General features: G+C 38.3%; 1 protein-coding gene across 2 annotated transcripts in view; it reads left to right on the forward strand.

Moving 5' to 3' along the window:
• LOC112054787 (uncharacterized) overlaps positions 1-19240 on the forward strand; it is a 143324-nt gene extending 124084 nt beyond the window's left edge. Inside the window, exons 8-10 of one of the 2 annotated variants that reach the window (XR_008252372.1) lie at positions 3695-3779; positions 15362-18826; positions 18882-19240. Coding sequence is in view for 1 of the 2 variants with exons in the window: in XM_052891035.1 (XP_052746995.1) it covers positions 3695-3779; positions 15362-15443 (167 nt within the window). In the remaining variant the exon portion in view is untranslated. Of the gene's footprint in view, positions 1-3694; positions 3780-15361 lie in introns of both variants that reach the window. The other variant, XM_052891035.1, reaches the window with a different exon arrangement.
• Positions 19241-20936: the final 1696 nt, after the last annotated feature.

Here is a 20936-nt window from a genome sequence, read left to right on the forward strand (position 1 = left end):
CCAGCCAGTTCTGGTGGACCAATTAAGAAAATATCAATCGGCCCAGCCGATCGAACCCAGGACCTCCGTCTTGTAAATCCAACGCGCATACCACTGCGCCACGGAGGCCGTCAAACCTACTGGTTATATGTACAGGGGTTTGAATAATGTTTTTACAGGCTATAGACTTAAAAACAAAACCGTATTTAAAATACCTATGTGTTCAGTTCGGATTAAAACATTCTCTTATAAATTTTCGCAAATAACAAAAGTAGAAAATTAGATGTAGGCGGAAAATTATTAACTCTAATTTAGGAAAGAGGTTTAAACAATAGGCCATTATAATTCGAGAAACAAAATTATACATTAATTATCGTAATTTAAAATCTGTAAGAGGCGATAAAATATCAGAAGCAGAAAATTACCACAATTAAGCAGTAATTTGAGTTATAATAACCGATATAAAATACCCTCAAGTCTTTATCAAGTATCACGAACAATTTAACACTCCATTAAACGGTAGTTGGATCTCCGTAACAGAAGGTATTTATGTAAATTGCGAAGTAGAAACGGGAGTTGGAATTCTTAATGGTGGCATCAGAATTGTAGACAACTTCGGGAATTAAGTCTTCAAAGGGTTCACTTGTAATTTGACTATTATTTTATTGGGATATTTCCTTAATGTCAAGGTCGCGATGTGAAATATTTTGCTCTTTAAGTGGATAGTAATAATAATATGCTCCCGACCAACTTTTCGATCACGGCGGCAAATCTCATGGTGAGATCCGTGTACGCAGGAGATATTATAGTGCACAAGTGTATGCGCAAGCACAGGTGCACTCTCTCTTCCTTCACTCTCGAAATCCGATGGGACGGCAGACCGACACGATAGATGAGAGATCAGGCGCAGGACCGACGGCTTTACGTGCTCTCCGAGGCACGGGGGTGTACTAACACCGACTTTCCAACTCCAGGCTGCTATTAAGATTTTCCTTTTAAGAAAAATCCCAATAACCTATTTTTTTTTGTTGGCCTGACCCGGGATTTGAACCCTGGACCTCATTATCCGTAGCTGAACCAGCTAACCACGGGACAAATGAGACAGTTAAGTGGATAGTATTCATTCTAGAAGATCTATAAATTACTAGCTGACGCCGCGCGGTTTCACCCGTGTGGTTCCCGTTCCCGTAGGAATACGGGGATAATATATAGCCTTCCTCGATAAATGGGCTATCTAATAGTGAAAGAATTTTTCAAATCGGACCAGTAGAACCTGAGATTAGCGCGTTCAATCAAACAAACAAACAAACAAACTCTTCAGCTTTATAATATTTGTATAGATATGCTAAGTCCAGTGGCGTACCTTGCCTCGCAGGGGCCCTGTATCAAAATAACTTGAAGGGCCCAATAGACGAGCGGCAAATCCCGAAAATTTCCCTACAAGTTTTTCATATTTTTTTTTCGGGAAGCACCAGATTAATAACTAATTTTTGTCCTTCTCACTCATGACAACAGTCCCTTATCGTGACCAACTTGGTGAGTCACCTTTTGTTGTAAAATGTTCCTCTATCGCTGGCTATTTGGACGGTACTGTAGAAGGCGAAGGCGGTGTTTGAATATAGTAGTCGCTCCAGGCGCCAAATCCTAGAGGGCGCCTAAATGATAATCCTAGTCAACCATAGACGATACTGCGATTGTTTTTTAATTGGTCACCCCAGAGTATGATCGAGATTGGTCACCCCAGAGTACGATCGAGATCTTCGCGTTCAATTTTACTTCATACTCATAATTTGGTATAGGCACAGGTATAGATCTCGTATCGTCTATTAGGAGCAAACAGGAGAGGCGCCATAATTGAATCTCGCTCCATTTTAAAATTTGCTTCGGGCCGGCGCTGGATCCGACCATCGGGTTGAAAGATCTACCCTGTGACCGTTCGCCTTCACTATTCCCCACCACAGTAATTTAAGCATCATGTAGACGAGTTGATTAATATGAACGCGTAAATTTCCCGTTCTCTAATTTTGATACAAAGTTAAGGCGGACGTCCTGTGAGGCGTAACTTGGCAGATTTGTGCGCGGTTTGCTGCTCACTGGAGCGTGGCACAGGTGTTTGTTGAATTGCGCGGAGGGTATTATTTTAAGTCCTTCGAAACATTTCGTATTCATAATAACCACGGACAATGCGTCAGTTTTAATGATTTCTATACTCTATGACAATACGATGCGTTCCATTTTCATACCGATAGCTTTGATTAGGTAATCGCAAAAATTTCCTTATCCATTTCTTCTAATATAGCCATAAAATTAGCTTAACTAGTTTATTTACTTTATGCGTTGTAGATTGTAAGCTGTACACCAGCAAATGCGAACGATTATTGGGCAGTAGTAGCAGGTATTTTAGCAACTAAAGTACTCGCTACTCGACTATATACTAAAGAGGTCCGAACAAGGCTTTATGGTTTTTTACTAGAGTAGGCACCAAAGATTTTACAATAGAGATGTCACTAGCGCGTCAAAACTGATGCGACCAAAAGCGGCTAATTGACTGCATTTCATTGAGTCGCATAGTAAACAACGCAAGTTATTTAAACAAATAGTATGTAAATATTGTCTACAATGTCGAGTTGTGTGTTCAGGAACTGTACAAACTGTATCTTAATATATAAATGCGAAAGGTCATTCATCACGAAATCTCGAAAATCGCTTGATGTACCAAGCTAAAATTTGGCAGGGAGGTCAGGGAGGCAACTAAGAACGGATTTTGCGATAGGGTCTAAGGGTGAAGAACTATAAAATATCTTTGTTCACAACAACATGATAATATTTATTAGGTGGAATTAAAATGGCTGAAAGTTTTTTTTTAAATATAAAAATCACAAAAACTTTAAATCCTTAAAAACTGATATAAACTTGAGAAAACATTTTTTGTTCTCTTTATTATTTGACTAAAGTGAAATAAGACTCTCCTAGCGTTATAATATTTCGCTTTACTGAGACATCCTTAAAAAAATTATTTTGTGATCACTTCTGTTCCACTTAGCTAAGTGGACTTAGATCTTTCTGTGTGAATAAATATTCAAACATAATATTCATATTGAATTGGAGACCGACTTTGTACTTTATACTGAATCTAACAGACGCCTCGCGGTTTTATACGCCTAGTTTCAATTTCTGTTGGAATGTGGGGTTAAAATATAGCCTACTAGCGGACGCCCGCGACTTCGTCCGCGTGGAATTCAGTTTTGTGCATGTGTGCGCTCAGTATTGTAGCCTATTAATCGGATCACTTTATGCGGTGATTTTGTAGGGACGTAATCGATCTATAGTATAAAATAATCATTGTTTGTAACATCATTATAAATGCTATATGGCGTGGCTATATCCACCAAGCAGACTACCTATTAGGAATTCATACTAATATATAAAGCAACGAGTTTGTTTCTTTGTTTGGTTGAACGCGCTAATCTCAGGAACTACTGGTCCGATTTGAAAAATTCTTTCAGTGTTAGCCCATTTATCGAGGAAGGCTATTATCGCCGTATTCTTACGGGAACGGAAACCACGCGGGTGAAACCACGCGACGACAACTAGTGCGTCTATACACATTCCGTTTCTATGGTGGTAGGGAAAAAGATGGCCTAATACGACTAGGTAATAAAAAGTAAAAAAATAGTAAAAAGGATAATAGTAATTTATTGTTATTTGTTCGCAGACATCGTCATCCCGTCGCTTCTGATAGCGGCGCTGTTCATCGGGAACGCCTTCATCGTGCTCATCATATACAAATATAGGAAACGGTAAGATTATTCACAATAATTATCCTTCCTTGTAGTTATAGTCTAAGAGCTGGTCGACATTTTTGTGTAGGTAGTTGAGGCAAGCTGAAAACTTGTTCTGTACCGCTCCTGTACTATACCCCAACGCAGTACTTACTAGATAGCTAGCTAGCTAGTAAGTACTGCGACTAGCTTTGAACCCTTGGTTAGTTACTCGTAGTGTGTAAAGGAGGTGGATGTATTGTTTGTCGTAAACGATTTTTTCATTTTATTTTACACATCGATCTCCTATCAAAAAGTGGATGCACAATCAGCGACCAAAAAACGTCCCCACTCAATGAGTGCCAAACACTACTTTTGGCGCTCAATTCAAGTAGTCGCATTTGCAAATTCAACCTTAAACAATACATGGAATTTGCTCCTTTTGCAAAAAAATTGCATTGCATTGAACATTGGACTATATTTAAAGGCCTTTACTTAGGTATAATTTTCTTTACCAATAATTCTATAACTGTTAAAGTAAAATTGGCCAGTTTTTAAATGAAATTTTCTACATGATTGTGCGTCCTTTTGTTATAAGAGGTCAATGATTTTAAATAATATATTTGCAGTTAAATTTTTTGAAAATGTATTCACAAGTTTTTCTTTGAAACGTTTCCTTGTAAGGCGTGTTATGATTTATTGGCTGATTCACGCCACGCCGCCAGCACGTTTGACGATAAGTCACGCTTTGTAAACTAATTCATATTACAGATTTCTCTTAGAGCACGTTTTATATTTTTGAACAATTTCAAAATTTAACATTATTCAATTCGGTTTTCAATAATTGGAAGACTTAGGCTAATTTTCGATATAAAGAGCCGTGATAGTCCAGTGGATATGACCTCTGCCTCCGATTCTGGTGAGTGTGTGGGTTCGAATCCGGAGTATGCACCTGCAACTTTTTCAGTTGTGTGCATTTTAAGAAATTATATATCACGGGCCTCAAAACGCCGAAGGAAAAACATCGTGAGGAAACCTGCATACCAGAGTTTTTTCATAATTCTCTGCGTGTGTAAAGTTTGTCAATCCGCATTGGGCCAGCTCGGAGGACTATTGGTTTAACCCCTCTCATTCTGAGAGGAGACTCGAGCTCTGAAGTGAGCCGAATATGGGTTGATAATGATGATACGTTAATTTACTATTAGATGGAAAGTGATGTAGTTAGCAGGATCTTTGTGTTGCCACAGATGGCATTCTCGTAAATTGAGCGACAGTAACCAAGTGAGACACCTGACGTATATCTGAATGACTGACCTGACTTTGTATGCAGCGTGACAGAGTTGGAGCCCGGTGCCGAGATTGATTACAGAGATATGCGCTTTGTGACGTTGTATTTGACATCTCACACAATATTGAAACATAAGGTGGAGATATAGATTTGTATTGCTATTATCAACGTCACTGAAACCCGGAAGATAAATAATCCTCTAATTACGTTAACAATATGTTGGATTGTTGATACTATAACGTTCAGTTACAAAGGAGTAACTTCGCACTTATGGCTCCTGCTGGACCTATTAAAATTGTTTTGTTTTTTTTTGAATAATATTTGTCACATCCTTTTTTTAATATGACCACCACCCCTCCGCGATGAGTCCGATCGCTCTGACCGTTGAGCTATTGAAAATGAACAACAAATCAACTGAGAACTGTCATCTACCTATTGTATGATATCCACGAATTGACATCAGTATGCACAGGATGACATTTGTTACTCAGGATCTCAAATTCGTATATGTCAACTAATATACGTTAAAGTTAACGTCTGCTGAACGACTGAACGAATTTCGTATGAAATTAAAGAAATACCTAAAGGCAGGGATATAGATTATAGTCTAGAATAGCCAATAGATTTATTTCTTCTAATCCTGATATTTCCACAGGGAAGGGGTATGACATGAACCCAAGAGGCATGGCTAAAACATATTAAATATAAAATCATCTTAAAATTATTTTTATGAGTGAGTCAAGATTTTAATTTTTATAACTAGTTGATTAATCCAAATATTTGGTTTTAGCTCCAAGTCAAGTTTTTCATGTAATTAAATCTGTTTTGGTAATGTAATCATACATTTATAAGTAAATATGCATTTGTATTATTAGCTAGCTTTTAGCGATCATTTTCTATACTGCATGTAGGGTAGGTACATACTCAGCTACTAACTTCATTCTCACAGGTCTATTTCAGATTCGGGAAAATCGGGATAAACAAACGAACCGCAATTAGGAGAAAAAAACATGCATTCAATAATATTGGAGAAAGCAATAAATGCTTATTCTTATATGATTAGAGATAAAAACGTAAAGAATAATGAGTAATTTAAATTACTGTTAGTTTATTTATACCTTCATTTAGATTTAGAACAACGCATAGGTAAAGTTAACCTACCGTGACAATGTTTCGTTCTAAATTTAATTGGCGCAGGTGAAACTAATCTAACAGTAACGCCTATGATTTCGTTATTTGCGTGTAGCTTTTCTATATAACATGACGTATGTGAATGGAAAGTTATTCTATTTATGTAAAATACAAGTATTGTAACATCTTTGGATTTCTTTCAATGTCATGGTCTAAAAGGTCCTAGCAACAAGTCCAGGGTCGGGCTATAGATTTTTTGGGGTTTTCTTTCTTCGAGAGAATCTCAGTACTTAGTCTTGGAATCGGGATGTGATACTCACATGAAAATACTATATTTTTTTTTAAACAAATATTACCAATATTCCATTTACCCGTCAAATAATTATCTGGACTGTATTAGGAGTAAGTACGGCAATAGTCGGCGTATTTCCCATGACATTTATATGTTAAGTTCGCTGATACCTCAACCTCACTTGTTAGCTGTAATTAATCTTACAGAATCACGCAAAAAATTGCAATTTAATTTAAAGTAGTCACGTAAATTACATTTTTACTTTTTGGCTCCGAGAAGCACGTGTCGCCTTTGTGTTCAACGTGACTAGATCAAGCGCGCGTGAAAGAGCCGTGTCGCTTGGTACTGCGAAATTGATATTGATCAAACCTTTGAACTTCAACTACGGCAAACCACTTCGTTTAAATATTCGTTTTTAATATTCGTTTGAGGAATTGTACAGTCTAGACTAGTTTACACTTTTTAACGCCTTGGGTTTCGTGAGGCACGTGGAGACTTTGTGGGCAGCGTGACAAGTTACATCGTGCGTTCCGTCGTTCTTTATTGCAAAGTATATTGATCAAACGAGTTTGAGTTACGGCAAAAGCGTTCGTTTAAATGTCCGTGACAGACAAATTGTATTTAGGTTTATGTGTTTAGCTTCCAGAGTCTCGAGTCTCTATGTGTGTGTAACGGGACAGTTTGCACGTTCAAAAGAGCTGTAAGTTGTCAATAAGGGATAATGATGAAGAGTGTGTGATCTTTTGCCTCTTGCACGCACGAAAAAGTTGTTAGGTAAAAAAATTGTTTAATTTTTTCTGAAAGTTTACCACTTGGTTTGAAAGTTTGTGTTTAAGGAACTGTAAGATTTAGATTTTCCTTAATTTTATAACTTTAATTTCAACCACGTGGTGTATTTATCTGCAACTTTAAACGTGATTGAAGCAGTTTAAGTTACGGAACCGTGGTAAGGTACCGTGATAGCCCAGTGGGTATGACCTCTGCCTCCGATTCCGACGGGTGTGGGTTCGAATCCGGTCCGGGGCGTGCACCTCCAACTTATCAGTTGTGTGCATTTTAAGAAATAAATACCACGTGTTCCAAACGGTGAAGAAAAACATCGTGAGGAAACCTGCATACCTGAGAATGTTCTTAATTCTCTGCGTGTGAGAAAAACTAAAGCTAAAATACTAAAGCGATCTATCGATCAACAGCATTCCATTCAGTTTAAATGAACTGTACAACGCGGACTTTCTCATACTGTAAGAGCGGGGTCACACGATGCGTTGCGGCGGCGGTGCGGCGCCGGAGCGGTGTCGCTGCGTCGTCTTACATAGAAATATCTGTGGCATGTCACACGATGCGCTCCAGCGCTACACCGGACTTGCAACCACCGAGACGCGGCTGGGACGGGTGCGTTGCGACGTTGGAGCGGCACCGCTCAGTTGTCTTTGCGTCACAACATTACTTTATTAACAGACTGTCCAACGCTGCTACGGCGCCGCATCGCTCGTGTTCCCGCTGATACGGTGAAATCTTTGCGATGCGGCGCCGCAACGCATCGTGTGCCCCCGCTCTTTACGTGACTCACGTGGAGCCTTTGTCTGCAACGTGACAAGCTTCCGCGTGAGAGAGTTCTGCCGTTCAATATTGCGAAGTAGATACATATAGATCGTACCAGTTTGATTTAAAGTAAATGATTCCGTTTAAATGTCCGTGCCTGCGGAAATGTTTTTACGTTTCTGGTTAAGTAAATCACGTGTATTTGTGTGTAACGTGACAAGCTTTACTGTGCGTGACAGAGCGTATTGTAAATCACATATTGATTGAACATTTAATTCAGACAGTTACAGCAGACGACTTATTTTTAAATTGACTGACAGAAGTTCGTTGGTACAAAGTAGATAAGTGTTGCACGAACAACTTTAAATGTCTTTTAAGTTTTTCAGTCTTACGCTTATGATTTCGTAAGCCTTTGATGGTAAAGTGACAAGCGAGTGAAAATACCTTGTTACGAATAAGATATTAATTAAACTTTGAGTTACTTACAGCACATATATTTCTTTCTTCTGATTGTTATTTAGGAGTTATGAATTACTAGCAGACGCCACCTGGTTTCACCAGCGTGGTTCACGTACCTGTAGGAATACGGGGATAAAATATAGCCTATAGCACTCGGGGATAGTGTAGCTTCCCAACAGAGAAAGAATTTCTAATCGGTTCAGTAGTTCCAAAACATATTAAAAACATACAAACAAAAATTCAAATCTTTCCTCTTTATAATATTATATTATAATATTATATTATAATATTATATACTATTATAGTATAGATATTAGAATTCGAGTTTTTAGTATTTTTATACCAAATAAGTATTAACAGTAGGTACAGTACTAAATTTGATATAAAACAGTTTCATCCATTAAACAGATGGGTGAAGATTGTTTTAATAATGATCTTAGAGTATTTAATAACACCTCATCAATGTCGGTGTAGATCTGGCGAGGCGTAACATGGCGCATTTATTTCTATCACACTATTATTTCTGCTTTATTACTTATCACGTAAACGCTGATAAATAGCTCCGAGGAAAGTTCTAGATCGATGAAGAATGCCACAATACTAGTATACGTATTGAGGCTATATTTAGCGTAACGAAGTGGCTTGTCGGTGGCAGTTATACCCTTATTACACCAACCGAGTAGAGACGAGACAGTAAAATCTTACTTGGTTGACTGAGCAAGCAAGTATTCAGACTCACCGAAAGAGTGAGCGAGACAAAAAATGCAGAGAAGTGGAGGGATACTACGATATACTATAGAAGTATGTTGAACTTACTTGCCGAGTTAATGACAAACCAAACCAAAATGGCAGGTATCTGCGAAGGTTAAATCATAAACAAGGTATAAAAGCATGGTTTGGTTGCTCGGTACATGAAAGATGTTAAATATAACACTTCTTATGCGATTGTAATACGTCAACGTTGTATGCCTCAACGTGTTGCATTGGTTACACCTGGCGCCTTTGGTACGTCGCTAACACCCGGAAATATGTAACTGCGTTTAGTTTTACTTACAGGCAGCGTATGCTCGTTTAATAGTTAAATAGTCCGGGGTCCATGTGACCTAGGCCTGTTGCTCGGCCGAGTACTTGGCCACGTGTTTACAGTTAGCACTCGGTCGAGTGTACTTTTTTTCCCCGAGGAGGAAATCTCCCTTCTCCTTCTCGACTTGGACCAGCATGTTTTTTACGACCTCCTCTAGACTCCGAAGTCAGTATGGCACCGCGACGCATTTCATCATACCAACTCTACTTATTTTTGCTTTTCTGTTTTTCCGCTTTTTCTCTCTCTTCTGTCCTCAACATAATCGCTCTTAGCATTTGCCCCTATCTCTGCCATTCTTGCTCACTATACGTATGCTACGTGTGGTCAGGCTTTTAGAATTTATATTACTTCTCGTTCCTTGTGCAAGTAGCCTCACATCTCCTAGCCTCAGATCTCTACAGGCGACACATTGAAAGATAGCGTGTCTCGGAGTGTCTTCCACTTCGTAAAAGAAGCATTTCGCTAGGAGCTTTCCCGATCGCGAAGAGGTAGGTTTTGTACACCCCGTGACCTCTAAGCGTCGAGTGCACTAAGTAGTACTGACTCACCACTCTACTCGCTGGGTGTAATCAGGGTATAAGCGCGACGCAGGAAGCGCCTCCATTAGCGTTGATTTGTGGCCAGGGCGTTTGTTTGGGCGCGGGAAATACGTCCACTGAATTACTGTATTGATTTTTTGCACGCCGTTAAGTTTGTCACTCTTTGTTTACTTTAGGGCGCCCGCACACTGTCTCATAACTTTATTCGTTATTAGTAAAAATTCTCAGCCCGGAGTTTAGAATTTGGTGCTGTCACATTTGTGCCTCGGAAAGCACTTTTTGAATAGCTTTCTCAATATTCTTGTCACTAAAGCTCCTCAGCTAGAGTTAAAGAATTTGTTAATGTCTCGGAGAGTACGTTAAGCCGCAGGCCTCTGTTTCTATTACTAATCTGATGTTTTTACGAGATATATGGAGGAATCATGTCCCCAGCCGCCAGAGACTAACAGTGGAATTCATAGACGTTGCCGGGGCACCCCCCCGGGGACCATTCACCCGCTGAGTGTCGAATTCTCTAACGCATATAGAGTTTAAATTCGACACTCAGCGGGTGAACGATCCCCTAGGGGCGTCCCCACAACGTTTATGAATTCCACTCTTAGTTTCCGTTAGAGACAGAAATTTAATATTTAACAATTTTTCAAAGGGTTACTGCGAATCAAAGTGACTAACGACTGGTGATATTTTATGATATAAATATTTAAAGAAAATACGCTCTTTGCCGGTTTTTTTACGCCAAGATGGAGGGCTTAGACTTTAGAGTCACGAACGTAGAAACCTGCTACCTTTCCAAGCCACAAGTCCAAGAGTCCTACAACTCCTACTTAGAGTAACTTACATAAACTAACTTAGATTTGCGCGCCTCAAGGCAAAGCGACTCTGCGACGTTGGCTAACAAACTTTTAAAATTCGGTATGCTGGACATCGCACTCTCAGAATATAAGAATATCCCGGAAGAAAGAAAAATAATGAATTATATTTGCTTGTAAATAAATGAATTGCAACTGAAATTCGTGCAAGTAAACAGTACGAAGTAAACTAAACAGCACCGCAAGGCACACAGCGAATTGGCGAGTTGGGACAATGAGTAAAGTTTCCATCTAGGAGCTCTTTTGTGCACTACCCACTAACTAAATACGACTAAACTTACATCCACGCGGTACGTATTCTGCAAATAAAGTTCTCTTTTAACTTCCAACAGTCCACAGTATGTATCAACTCGTATTTTCCATTCAAACAGTGAATATTGTACTCGTATACAAGGTTTATTTGTATACGCCAGGTGTAGTCAATTCTGTTTGATGTTATAAACGCGAAAGTTTGTATGGATGTTTGTTACTATTAACGCCGCAACTACTGAACCGATTTGGCTGAAATTTGGAATGGAAATTGATTTTTATTCTGGATTAACACAGGTTACTTTTCGGAAAAATCCATGGTTCTCGAGGGTTATGCGAAAAACTAAATTTCACACAGATGAATGTCGCGGGCGTCCGCTAGTACTGTGACAAGAGTGAGAATGTCGATTTATCAAATCAAACTAGGACCTCAGGACTTGGGACTTTTTTGACGGGACTATAGTTCTGCCCAGTTTCACCTGAGTAGACCCCACTCAGGTGAAACTGGGCAGAGCTATAGTTTGTATATACTCGGAAGAAAATTCGTGTGATACAAAGTCGAAAGCTTTTGACAAGTCGAAATATAAAACTATGGGAGAATAGGGCATGTTCTAATGTGATAGATTTATTTTTCTGGAAACTATACTGCTGTTTTTTGGTATCTTAAATTTTGTACTTAATTCCACGAGCCTCTGGTACATCATCTTCTCCTTACCCTTATCCCACTTAAGTAGGGTCGGAAAAATATGTCAATCTTTTCCATTCGTCTCTATTATTCGTCAACTCATCATCCACTCCTTTTACACACATGTCCTCTTTCACACAATCCAACCATCTCTTCTTTGGCCTTCCTCTCATCTTATGTCCTTCCACTTGCACATTCAACATTTTTCTAGTAATATGACTTTCCTCTCTACGCATTACATGTTCATACCAAGCTCCTCAATTTTTCTGTCATAGGCGCCACCTTCAGACTTCCTCTTATATACTCATTCCTTATTTTATCTATTCTTTTCACACCACCATCCATCTCAACATACGCATTTCGTTCACATGCATTCGTTTACTATCCGTCCCTTTCACCGCCCAACATTCTTCATACAGCACGACAGGTCTTACAACCGTTTTGTATATTTTACCCTTAAGTCTAAGAGCCATCTCTGGTACATAGCTTTGTCAAATATTTAAAAAAAATTTGAAATAAAAGTGAATGGACGGCAGTTTTCAACTTTTAAAGAAAGAAGATTATCAGATTTCTAAATAAGTGTAAAAGAAGTATTCCAGTTTAGAGTCTGAAGTCTGAAGTCTGCTGAAGGATCGCTTAATTCAAAACGTAAACCACAGGCGACTACTTCAACCGTTCTGTGCTTTTGAAAAAGCTTTTGAGAGAAACAAACGTACAAAGGATGTCCCACTCGGTTTGTTTACGTTCCGTGTGCTTGTTGCTTAATTGACTTTATCTTGGCACTTAGTTGTGTGGGGAAGGTTTATTTGTTTTAGTTTGTCTGTGTCGTTTGTTTTGTTGAGGAAAATGTTTGTTTTTTTATTAAATTACAAGTGAGCCGTTGACTGTGATCTCAAATGCTAGCCTTTTCTCTAACTTTGAGTTACTGTAGTGGATTTACACAAATATTCATCATCATCATCTTTATCGTAATCAACCGTTTCAGCCGATGGACGTCCACTGCAGGACATAGGACTTTTGTAGGAACTTCCAAACATCACGATACTGAGCCGCCTGCATCCAGCGAATCCCTGCGACTTGATCTCGTCAGTCCACCTGGTGGGGGTCGACCAACACTACGTTTTCTAGTGTGGGATCGCCAATCTACTTGTATGTGATGTATTTCGTTCAAAGGTCGTTTATACTATTAGATATGTCAACGCGTCGAAACTGAGGCGAACAAAAGTTGATTAGCATAGTACCTAAATAACGAAAATTAGTTATTATACAAATAATATCTAAAAATTGTTGACAATGTCGAGTTGTGTGTGGAAGTGTAAAAATTATACATACATAAATGTGTGCGCTCAGTGGTTCAGCAAAATTCGTATAACTTTTTGCTATGATTTCGTTCGCACGTAACATATCTATATATATAAAAATGAATTGCTGTTCGTTAGTCTCGCTAAAACTAGTAGTAGTAGGGTAGGGGTAGGGGTAGGGTAGGGTTAGAGGTATAGAAGGGTAGAGTAGGGATAGAGAATAAGTGCATTTATGTCAAAACGAAGCTTGACCGGGTCCGCTAGTCTGTAGTATAAAATATTGATTTCGTTCGCGCAACAGAAACGACACAAATTAACAAAAATTAACCATGTTTTATTTATATACGCCTCTCGGCAGACGTATTTCGTTATGTGCTATTAAAAGCTTAGTTAATTACATCATTCGTAAACAAGCTTACAGAGATCTCGAAGGGAGATTAACATCAAAGAGTCGGCTCCATTACCTCTAATTATGCTACAGCGGGAAAATCTTTATTTATCACTTTATGTATTTAATGTTACTCTTTCACGGCTCTTATGTCACTCTCAGTGATTTAAAAATGTTTATTTACATAGCGTACTTAGGTCGTTCTGTTAGAAATTGCTTGATAAGGCCGCCATTGCCTGGTGATTGTTTTTCATTGTATCAAACCATATTCTGCTCACTGCTGAGCTCGAGTCTCCTAACAGAATGAGAGGGGTTAGGCCAGTAGTCCACCACGCTAGCCCAATGCGGATTAGCAGACTTCACACACGCAGAGGATTAAGAAAATTATCAGATGTGCAGGTTTCCTCACGATGGTTTTCCTTCACCGTTTGAGACACGTGATGTTTAATTTCTTAAAATGCACACAACTGTGAAGTTGGAGGTGCATGCCCCGGACCAGATTCGAACCCACACCCTCCGGAATCGGAGGCAGAAGTCATATCAACTGGGCTATCACGGCTATATAATGTATTATGCTTACCCTAGTTAAAAACCACCACACACCACTGGTTCACACTGTTGCTATAAATTATGGTCTACTTTTGAACTCTGAACTCAATTCGTCCGGTCAGCTAGTATTCAATATTTTCTTTACAACTTTGACGAGGCATTTCGGAATAAATTGTTTAAGAATTATTCAAAAAAAGCTCCTAATGAAATAAGACCCAATTAACTCTACCTTGAGAAACGCTTTTTATTGTACCTTTTATAAAAGGGCAAGCGTTTCTTGAATGTACTCTCGTTATATAGCTGTGAATTGCTTATAAATATTTTATAGAATCACTATAATATACAAGCTTTTGCTTTCAGCTGTATACAATTATGCCATCATATAGGAATAGGTCACTGTAAACTTTAATATAAGCTTTATAGTTCTTTTTAATGGAAAAGTTATAAGATTTTTCGCGCGAACTTGTCTTCGTTAAATTAAAATGAGTCGCGAAATTTTCCCCGTGTGATGTAGCAAGCTCGTCATCGAATCATATGCCGATGCGTACGTTGTTGACTAAGAATCTCTGATGGGTTTGAAAATAGATGAATATTTTTTTAAACATTCTTTAAATCAATACTATAATTAATTAATAATACTAATTGGTAGACTGTTATCAAAATGTGAGAAGGAACGAATGAACGAGTGAACTGTGTGCCTAGTGGGAGATTTCAATATTTTCATTCTGTTACTATCGCGTGAACGTTGATGCAAATTTATATGGAATTGAATCAGTTTCGCAGTAGTGCCACTAGATGGCGCTGTCTCATTTCCTTAGAAATTCGCGTTTACGTTTAAGCGATAGTAACTGTATCAAACTGCCACTAGACCCTCTGGCTTATGATTAAGAAACCCTGATTTCGAATTTGAAACTAGATGGTATTTTTTTTAATAATACACTAAGCATCACCATCATCATATCAGCCGATGGACGTCCACTGCAGGACGTAGGCCTTTTGTAGGGACTTCCAAACATCACGATACTGAGCCACCTGCATCCAGCGAATCCCTGCAACTCGCTTCATGGCAACAATACTAATTTAAACTAAAATAAATAGTTCACAATCGGTGTGAGATAATTAATAAGAAGGTAGTTTCACGCTGTTAGGTTTTAGCTGAGTTTCTTGAATAAAAACCACAGATAGGTGAATGGATGAACATTTTTATAATGTTTAAGTACCTAAATGTTTTCTATTTGTTCACAGGAAAACCGACGACCTGGAGGATGAATTCAACACAATACCACTGAGCGTCAACGGGGTCCACAGCGCGGGCAACGCGGTCTAGCTCACGCCCACGCGTGGGCAAACACTGTGGGCATACACTAGGAGCATGATGTTATTTCGCACACCTCACTACTGAACTGCCGGTTCCATTGTACACAAATCCTGAACCATGTTGAATATGCAGGCATTACTTGGCGAGATTCATTATAATGTATTTTTAATTTTTGTATATTTCGAGAAAATATACGACCTAGTGCAGAAATGCCATCTAGATCTGATCAATTTATTATACTCGTATCTTCAGGGTAATTATGTTCGCTTTATAATATTTCATTGCTTTTTTACTATTGACCATAGTAGATTCTCCTTCTTGTCAATTTTGTAACAACTCTCTCTGACTCATTTCCATAGAGTCTAGAAAATAAATCTGACATAAAGGAATAAATAAAATATTTATTACCTATACTATTCTATTACTTACTCGGAGTTTCTTTCTATGCCACAAGATATAATATATATCCTCTTGTGCCATTGAAAAAAACTTCGAGTAGGCTCCAAGACTTGTGACCAGGGTGTTACTTAGGTTTTTAAGAGACCCATAAGTCAGCCACTGACGATCAAGTAAGCTCACATGCCTGCAGTGCTAACGGCTTGACGTCCGATAAAACTGATCGTGTGTTGGTCGCGATCGGCATGGTGTCATCCACATCGCGACCAACACACGATCAGTTTTATCGGCTAAGCCGTTAGCGCTGCAGGCATGTGGGCTTATCGAATGGTGAGTGGCTAGCATTACCCTTATAAGACGCGTCAATATTTTACCTTCACTTTTTATTTTTTAAGTCAAAATTGATAGGATAGTACTACTACTCTGGATGCCCTTTCCATTTCTACAAAAAATATTTATATATACAAGTAAAGCTACGATTGTGTGGAAAAGAGGTCGACTGAAGGAGGTTAGATAGAATTAACCGAAACTTCTTGATCCCACACAAGATGCTCTTTGATAGCATTAGTTTAACGATGGGTTCCGTGAAGCGATCCGTCACTCAAGACATGCCAATTTAGTTGAGGATTTGTGTGCCTACGAATTAGCATAACTTACGTTACCATTTTTTTTTATTTTAGTATAAGACTATCCGCATCTGTGTATAGCTGTGTACTTTATATATGTAATGTTGTATAGTTATTTTGCTTAGGGCCGATTTTAACACCTTTTGGTAAGTGTTATGTCAGCCACTAACGATTGACTGATAAAACTGATCGTGTGTTGGCCTCGATCGGCATGATGTCATGCACATCGTGATCAATACACGATCAGTTTTATCGGACGTCAAGCCGTTAGCGCTGCAGGCATGTGAGGTTATTTGATCGTCAGTGGCTGACATCAGAAAGATTAATTAGGGCTACAGACATACAGAGTGCAGTTATAACTGTACAGTCAATGTCATCTTTTGAAGCCTCGATGGCTCAGTGGTAAAGTGGCCGGATTCATCACGGAGAGGTGGTGGTTCGATCCCCGTCCGCTGGACTATTGTCGTGCCCACGCCTAACGCAGTCTTTTTCCGACTAATTGGAGGGCAACGGAAATATTGGTCGTATTTGAAAGATATGGCAAATATTCTTTTTAAAAACAAAGAGAAACAAAACAAATCTGTTCAGGTCAAACATCAGTGTGTAGGCAAAACTGAAAACTCAATAACTGTCCAGTATTTTAATGATTTTCATTGAAATTTCGATTATATAAAACTACACTTTAAACTGCAGTTTTGTAGGTCTGTAGCCCGCTTAAGTGTAACTTTTGTCACTTTCTTATTTAGTGTAACTATTCTATAAGATCAAGAGCCTGTGGGGAATAGACCTTCATCAATTTCGTAGCGACTACAGGCTCTTACACTATAAACTGTTAACATGTATTATGTGTCTACACTCCTCAAATATATGAATTTCTAAACGATTTGAAGTCGGTTTTCCAACACGTCTACAAAACATGTGTAATGTAGGGCGCACATGTGATGATTACAGAGAATAAATGAAAACAAACAAAGCCAAAACTTTGGGGTCTGCGGGAATTTTTAACGTAATTTTGCCAGTGAGATGTTGTGACTCTAGAGATATACAACTTAGTACTTAAGTAATATAGTTACTTGTTTTACATTTCATCAATCGAAGCAAATGATTAAAATGGCAAATAAAAAACAAATCTATAATGTAGTGCTAGGCGAATATCAATGTCCTCTCCCTCCGTGTAGTGTTCCTCATTACTGAGGGTCGTGACGCCTATCACACATTCACGACTTTATCCCGCACGATGTCACACCATGCGGCTTGGCTTTTCGCGACTTGTGGAGCTTATAAATCAATAAGCTAATGCTAATAAATACCTAACTGATTACAAGCATGTTTGCCGGTGTAATTACAGACACACGAGGTTTATCACTTACGACTCATGTTGGTAGACTCAAGATGGCGCTTTGTAGGATGGCGCGTTCCTTGTATGCCCTGTGAAGTATTCCTCTGTTAATAGCCGATGGTTTTCCACTTACCATCAAATGGTACACTGCTTGCCATCTCAAATATAACTGCTAAAAATGGAAGTTCAATAATCTGTTCTTTCAGGCATGTTTGTAATATTAACACGTTTTAGGTAAGCGAATATTATCGCCTCTAGAGAGTCAAAACATCTCACTGGATTTTGGCCTCTCGTGGTTTCGCATTGAAAAGTTATTAAACCCACGAGATCCGTTAAAATCCTGAAATAACCGTAAACTTTCTTGTTCACAGAATGTATAAACAAGCAACTTTTTATTTATTTGTATTATTAACTGAAGATGTACCTAAGTTATTATAACAAATTTGTATAGAAGCCTTTAGTTATCTGTATTTTTAAAATATCTATAAATATCCTCATTTAAATAATATTATGATTGTAAATCATGATAATTAAGAACTGTTGAGATTCCAGTTTTAAATCTTGAACCTTAGAAATTAATTTTAGACCATGTGACCTTAGGGTACCCACAGACTAGATATTATATTTGTAGAGTTGCGGACAATGTGTCGATTGTATTTTTAAATTATGGCAACTCTTCGATGTTATTAGTGACGTCATTATTTATACCTTGTTGGAACGCGCATTCCAATTTGTTAAGAGAAATTGAAAACCCACAACATTTGCATTTAATTTGGTTGTATTGTTCACGCGACTTTGGGCATCACATCGTTTCTCACATTTATTTAATACTCGTTTGTGAACAAACAAACAAAATTGTTCATTATAATGTACATACGTATAAGCAAACCTACGTATTAGCCTTTTAAGTTGTAGTTGGTCTTGTAGTAAGAAATTTTATTCTTGCATTTGGTATATATGTATAATTATTGCATTTATATGTGTAATATTTTGGATTATTAACTTTAAACTAGGTAGGTAATATTCCAAAGGTGAAAGGCCTGTTTAACATGAAAAAGAATATTCAATTTGTTTAATATTCCAAAGATGCGAAGTCTGTGCAACATGAAAAATAATAATATTCAAGCTGATGAATTTTTTTTACCTTTGTTCTTAAATAAGATACGATTGTCTTCAGTCTGTGGGAGCCCTAAAATTAGATTGCCTAGATGTTAAGGTAAGGACTGATAAATATATTGGCAGAATACCCTTGAAATGTATGTCGCTATTACCTGATTTAGTCGCACATGTGGTCACTGCCCTATTTTTAATTTCAATTCATGGTCATGCTTCATAGTTGTAACTAGCTAAGTCCTTCGGTTTCGTCTCCAAATTGTTAATGTTTTTGTATGTATTTGGCGAAGTCTGTATAGAATTATTGTAATGAATAAAGGCACTATCTTTAACTTGAAGTTTTAATATAACATATTTAAGTAAATACATTAAAGACAATAGTTATAGTCAGGGATCTGTAGAACATTTTTCCAACTGATTACTATCAAGGCATCTGTAGAACATTTTTCCAACTGATTACTATCAAGTTAATTTTTCGTGAGTAGCTTCATCTCGATGAGACGGATCAACTTTTTTATTTACGAAAATTCTTGATTCTGGTAACTAACTGAGTTACCAAGAAATGAAAATTACTGACGTAATCAGTTGTGTTCCTGATACTTGATAGTAATCAGTTGTATTCAATCACAACTGGTTACTATCAAGTTAATTTTTCGTGAGTAGCTTCAATAAGTGCGTGTTTTTTTTTTTTATTCTTTACAAGTTAGCCCTTGACTACAATGGTAAGTGACGATGCAGTCTAAGATGGAAGCGGGCTAACTTGTTAGGAGGAGGATGAAAATGACACCCCTTTCGGTTTCTACACGGCATCGTACCGGAACGCTAAATCGCCTTTGCCGGTAGGGTGGTAACTAGCCACGGCCGAAGCCTCCCACCAGCCAGACGTGGACAAATTAAGAAAATCTCAATCTGCCCAGCCGGAAATCGAACCCAGGACCTCCGTTTTGTAAATCCACCGCGCATACCACTGCGCTACGGAGGCCGTCAAAAGGTCTACCGTCTGTAGGACATTACTGGCGTGTTGCCAGTAATGACCTACCTACCTACCTACCTAACCTAACCTGTGCACGGTAAAACCAACTGTGGTTTGTGTTGCACTATGGTTAGGCTTAATTTAAATGTGTTTTTTGTTGAATAATAAATAAATAAATAAATAATCCGAGACTTGGTCGTTTATAACCACTGACTAAGTTTTGTTGCTACATACAGAGCTATCCCAACGGCGCACGACAATTCCCGAACAGGGCCGCGAGCGTCGGCAAAAGTTTCGGTCTATTTTGGCCGAAACCGAAACTGCCGCCGAAACTTGATTTTTGGCCGAAACCGAAACCGAACTTTCGGTCGTTCCAGATTTTGCTTTTAATTAAAAAGAAAAATCTGGATTTAGACTGGCTTGAGGGCACATTAATAATTAAACTCGAAGTAACTAAAAGGTGAGTTAGTTTACCTTTACCTGAGCCAGAAATAGCGTTTCAAAAAGGGCTTTTATAATATTACTTATGCATGAGTTTTGGCAACCGTAACTGGATGGACGGACATGTCATCCTAATTGTTTATTTATGGATTGAAATAAAAGTTAGAAATTTATTTTGTTATATACCCATTAATCTCTTTCCGGAAATTACAGCACGATAGTCTGTTGTCACTTGTTGAGTCTATGGCTATACGGTTACAGACGAAACGATTTTTGGAACTAGTGGGAAAAAACTTTAATTTCAAAGCCTCTCAAATCATTCGTTCATAGTTTTTTTTAGCGATTCGTATTCACGCGCATCTGGTTCTTTTTTTTTTTTTTTAAGTTAGCCCTTGACCATACTCTCATATGGTGGAAAGTGATTATGCAATCTAAGATGGTAGCGGGCTACCTCGTTAGGATTAGGATGAAAATCCTTTCGGTTTCTATACAACATCGTACCAGAACGCTAAATTGCTTAGCGGTCCGTCTTTGCCGATGGTGTGGTAACTAGCCACGGCCGAAGGCGACGATCACGCGACTCAGAAGGTGAAGGAAAAACCTAAGTAAGGTGT

The sequence above is a fragment of the Bicyclus anynana genome, chromosome 3 (assembly GCF_947172395.1).
Source record: "Bicyclus anynana chromosome 3, ilBicAnyn1.1, whole genome shotgun sequence".
In the NCBI taxonomy this organism is placed as follows: Eukaryota; Metazoa; Arthropoda; class Insecta; order Lepidoptera; family Nymphalidae; genus Bicyclus; species Bicyclus anynana.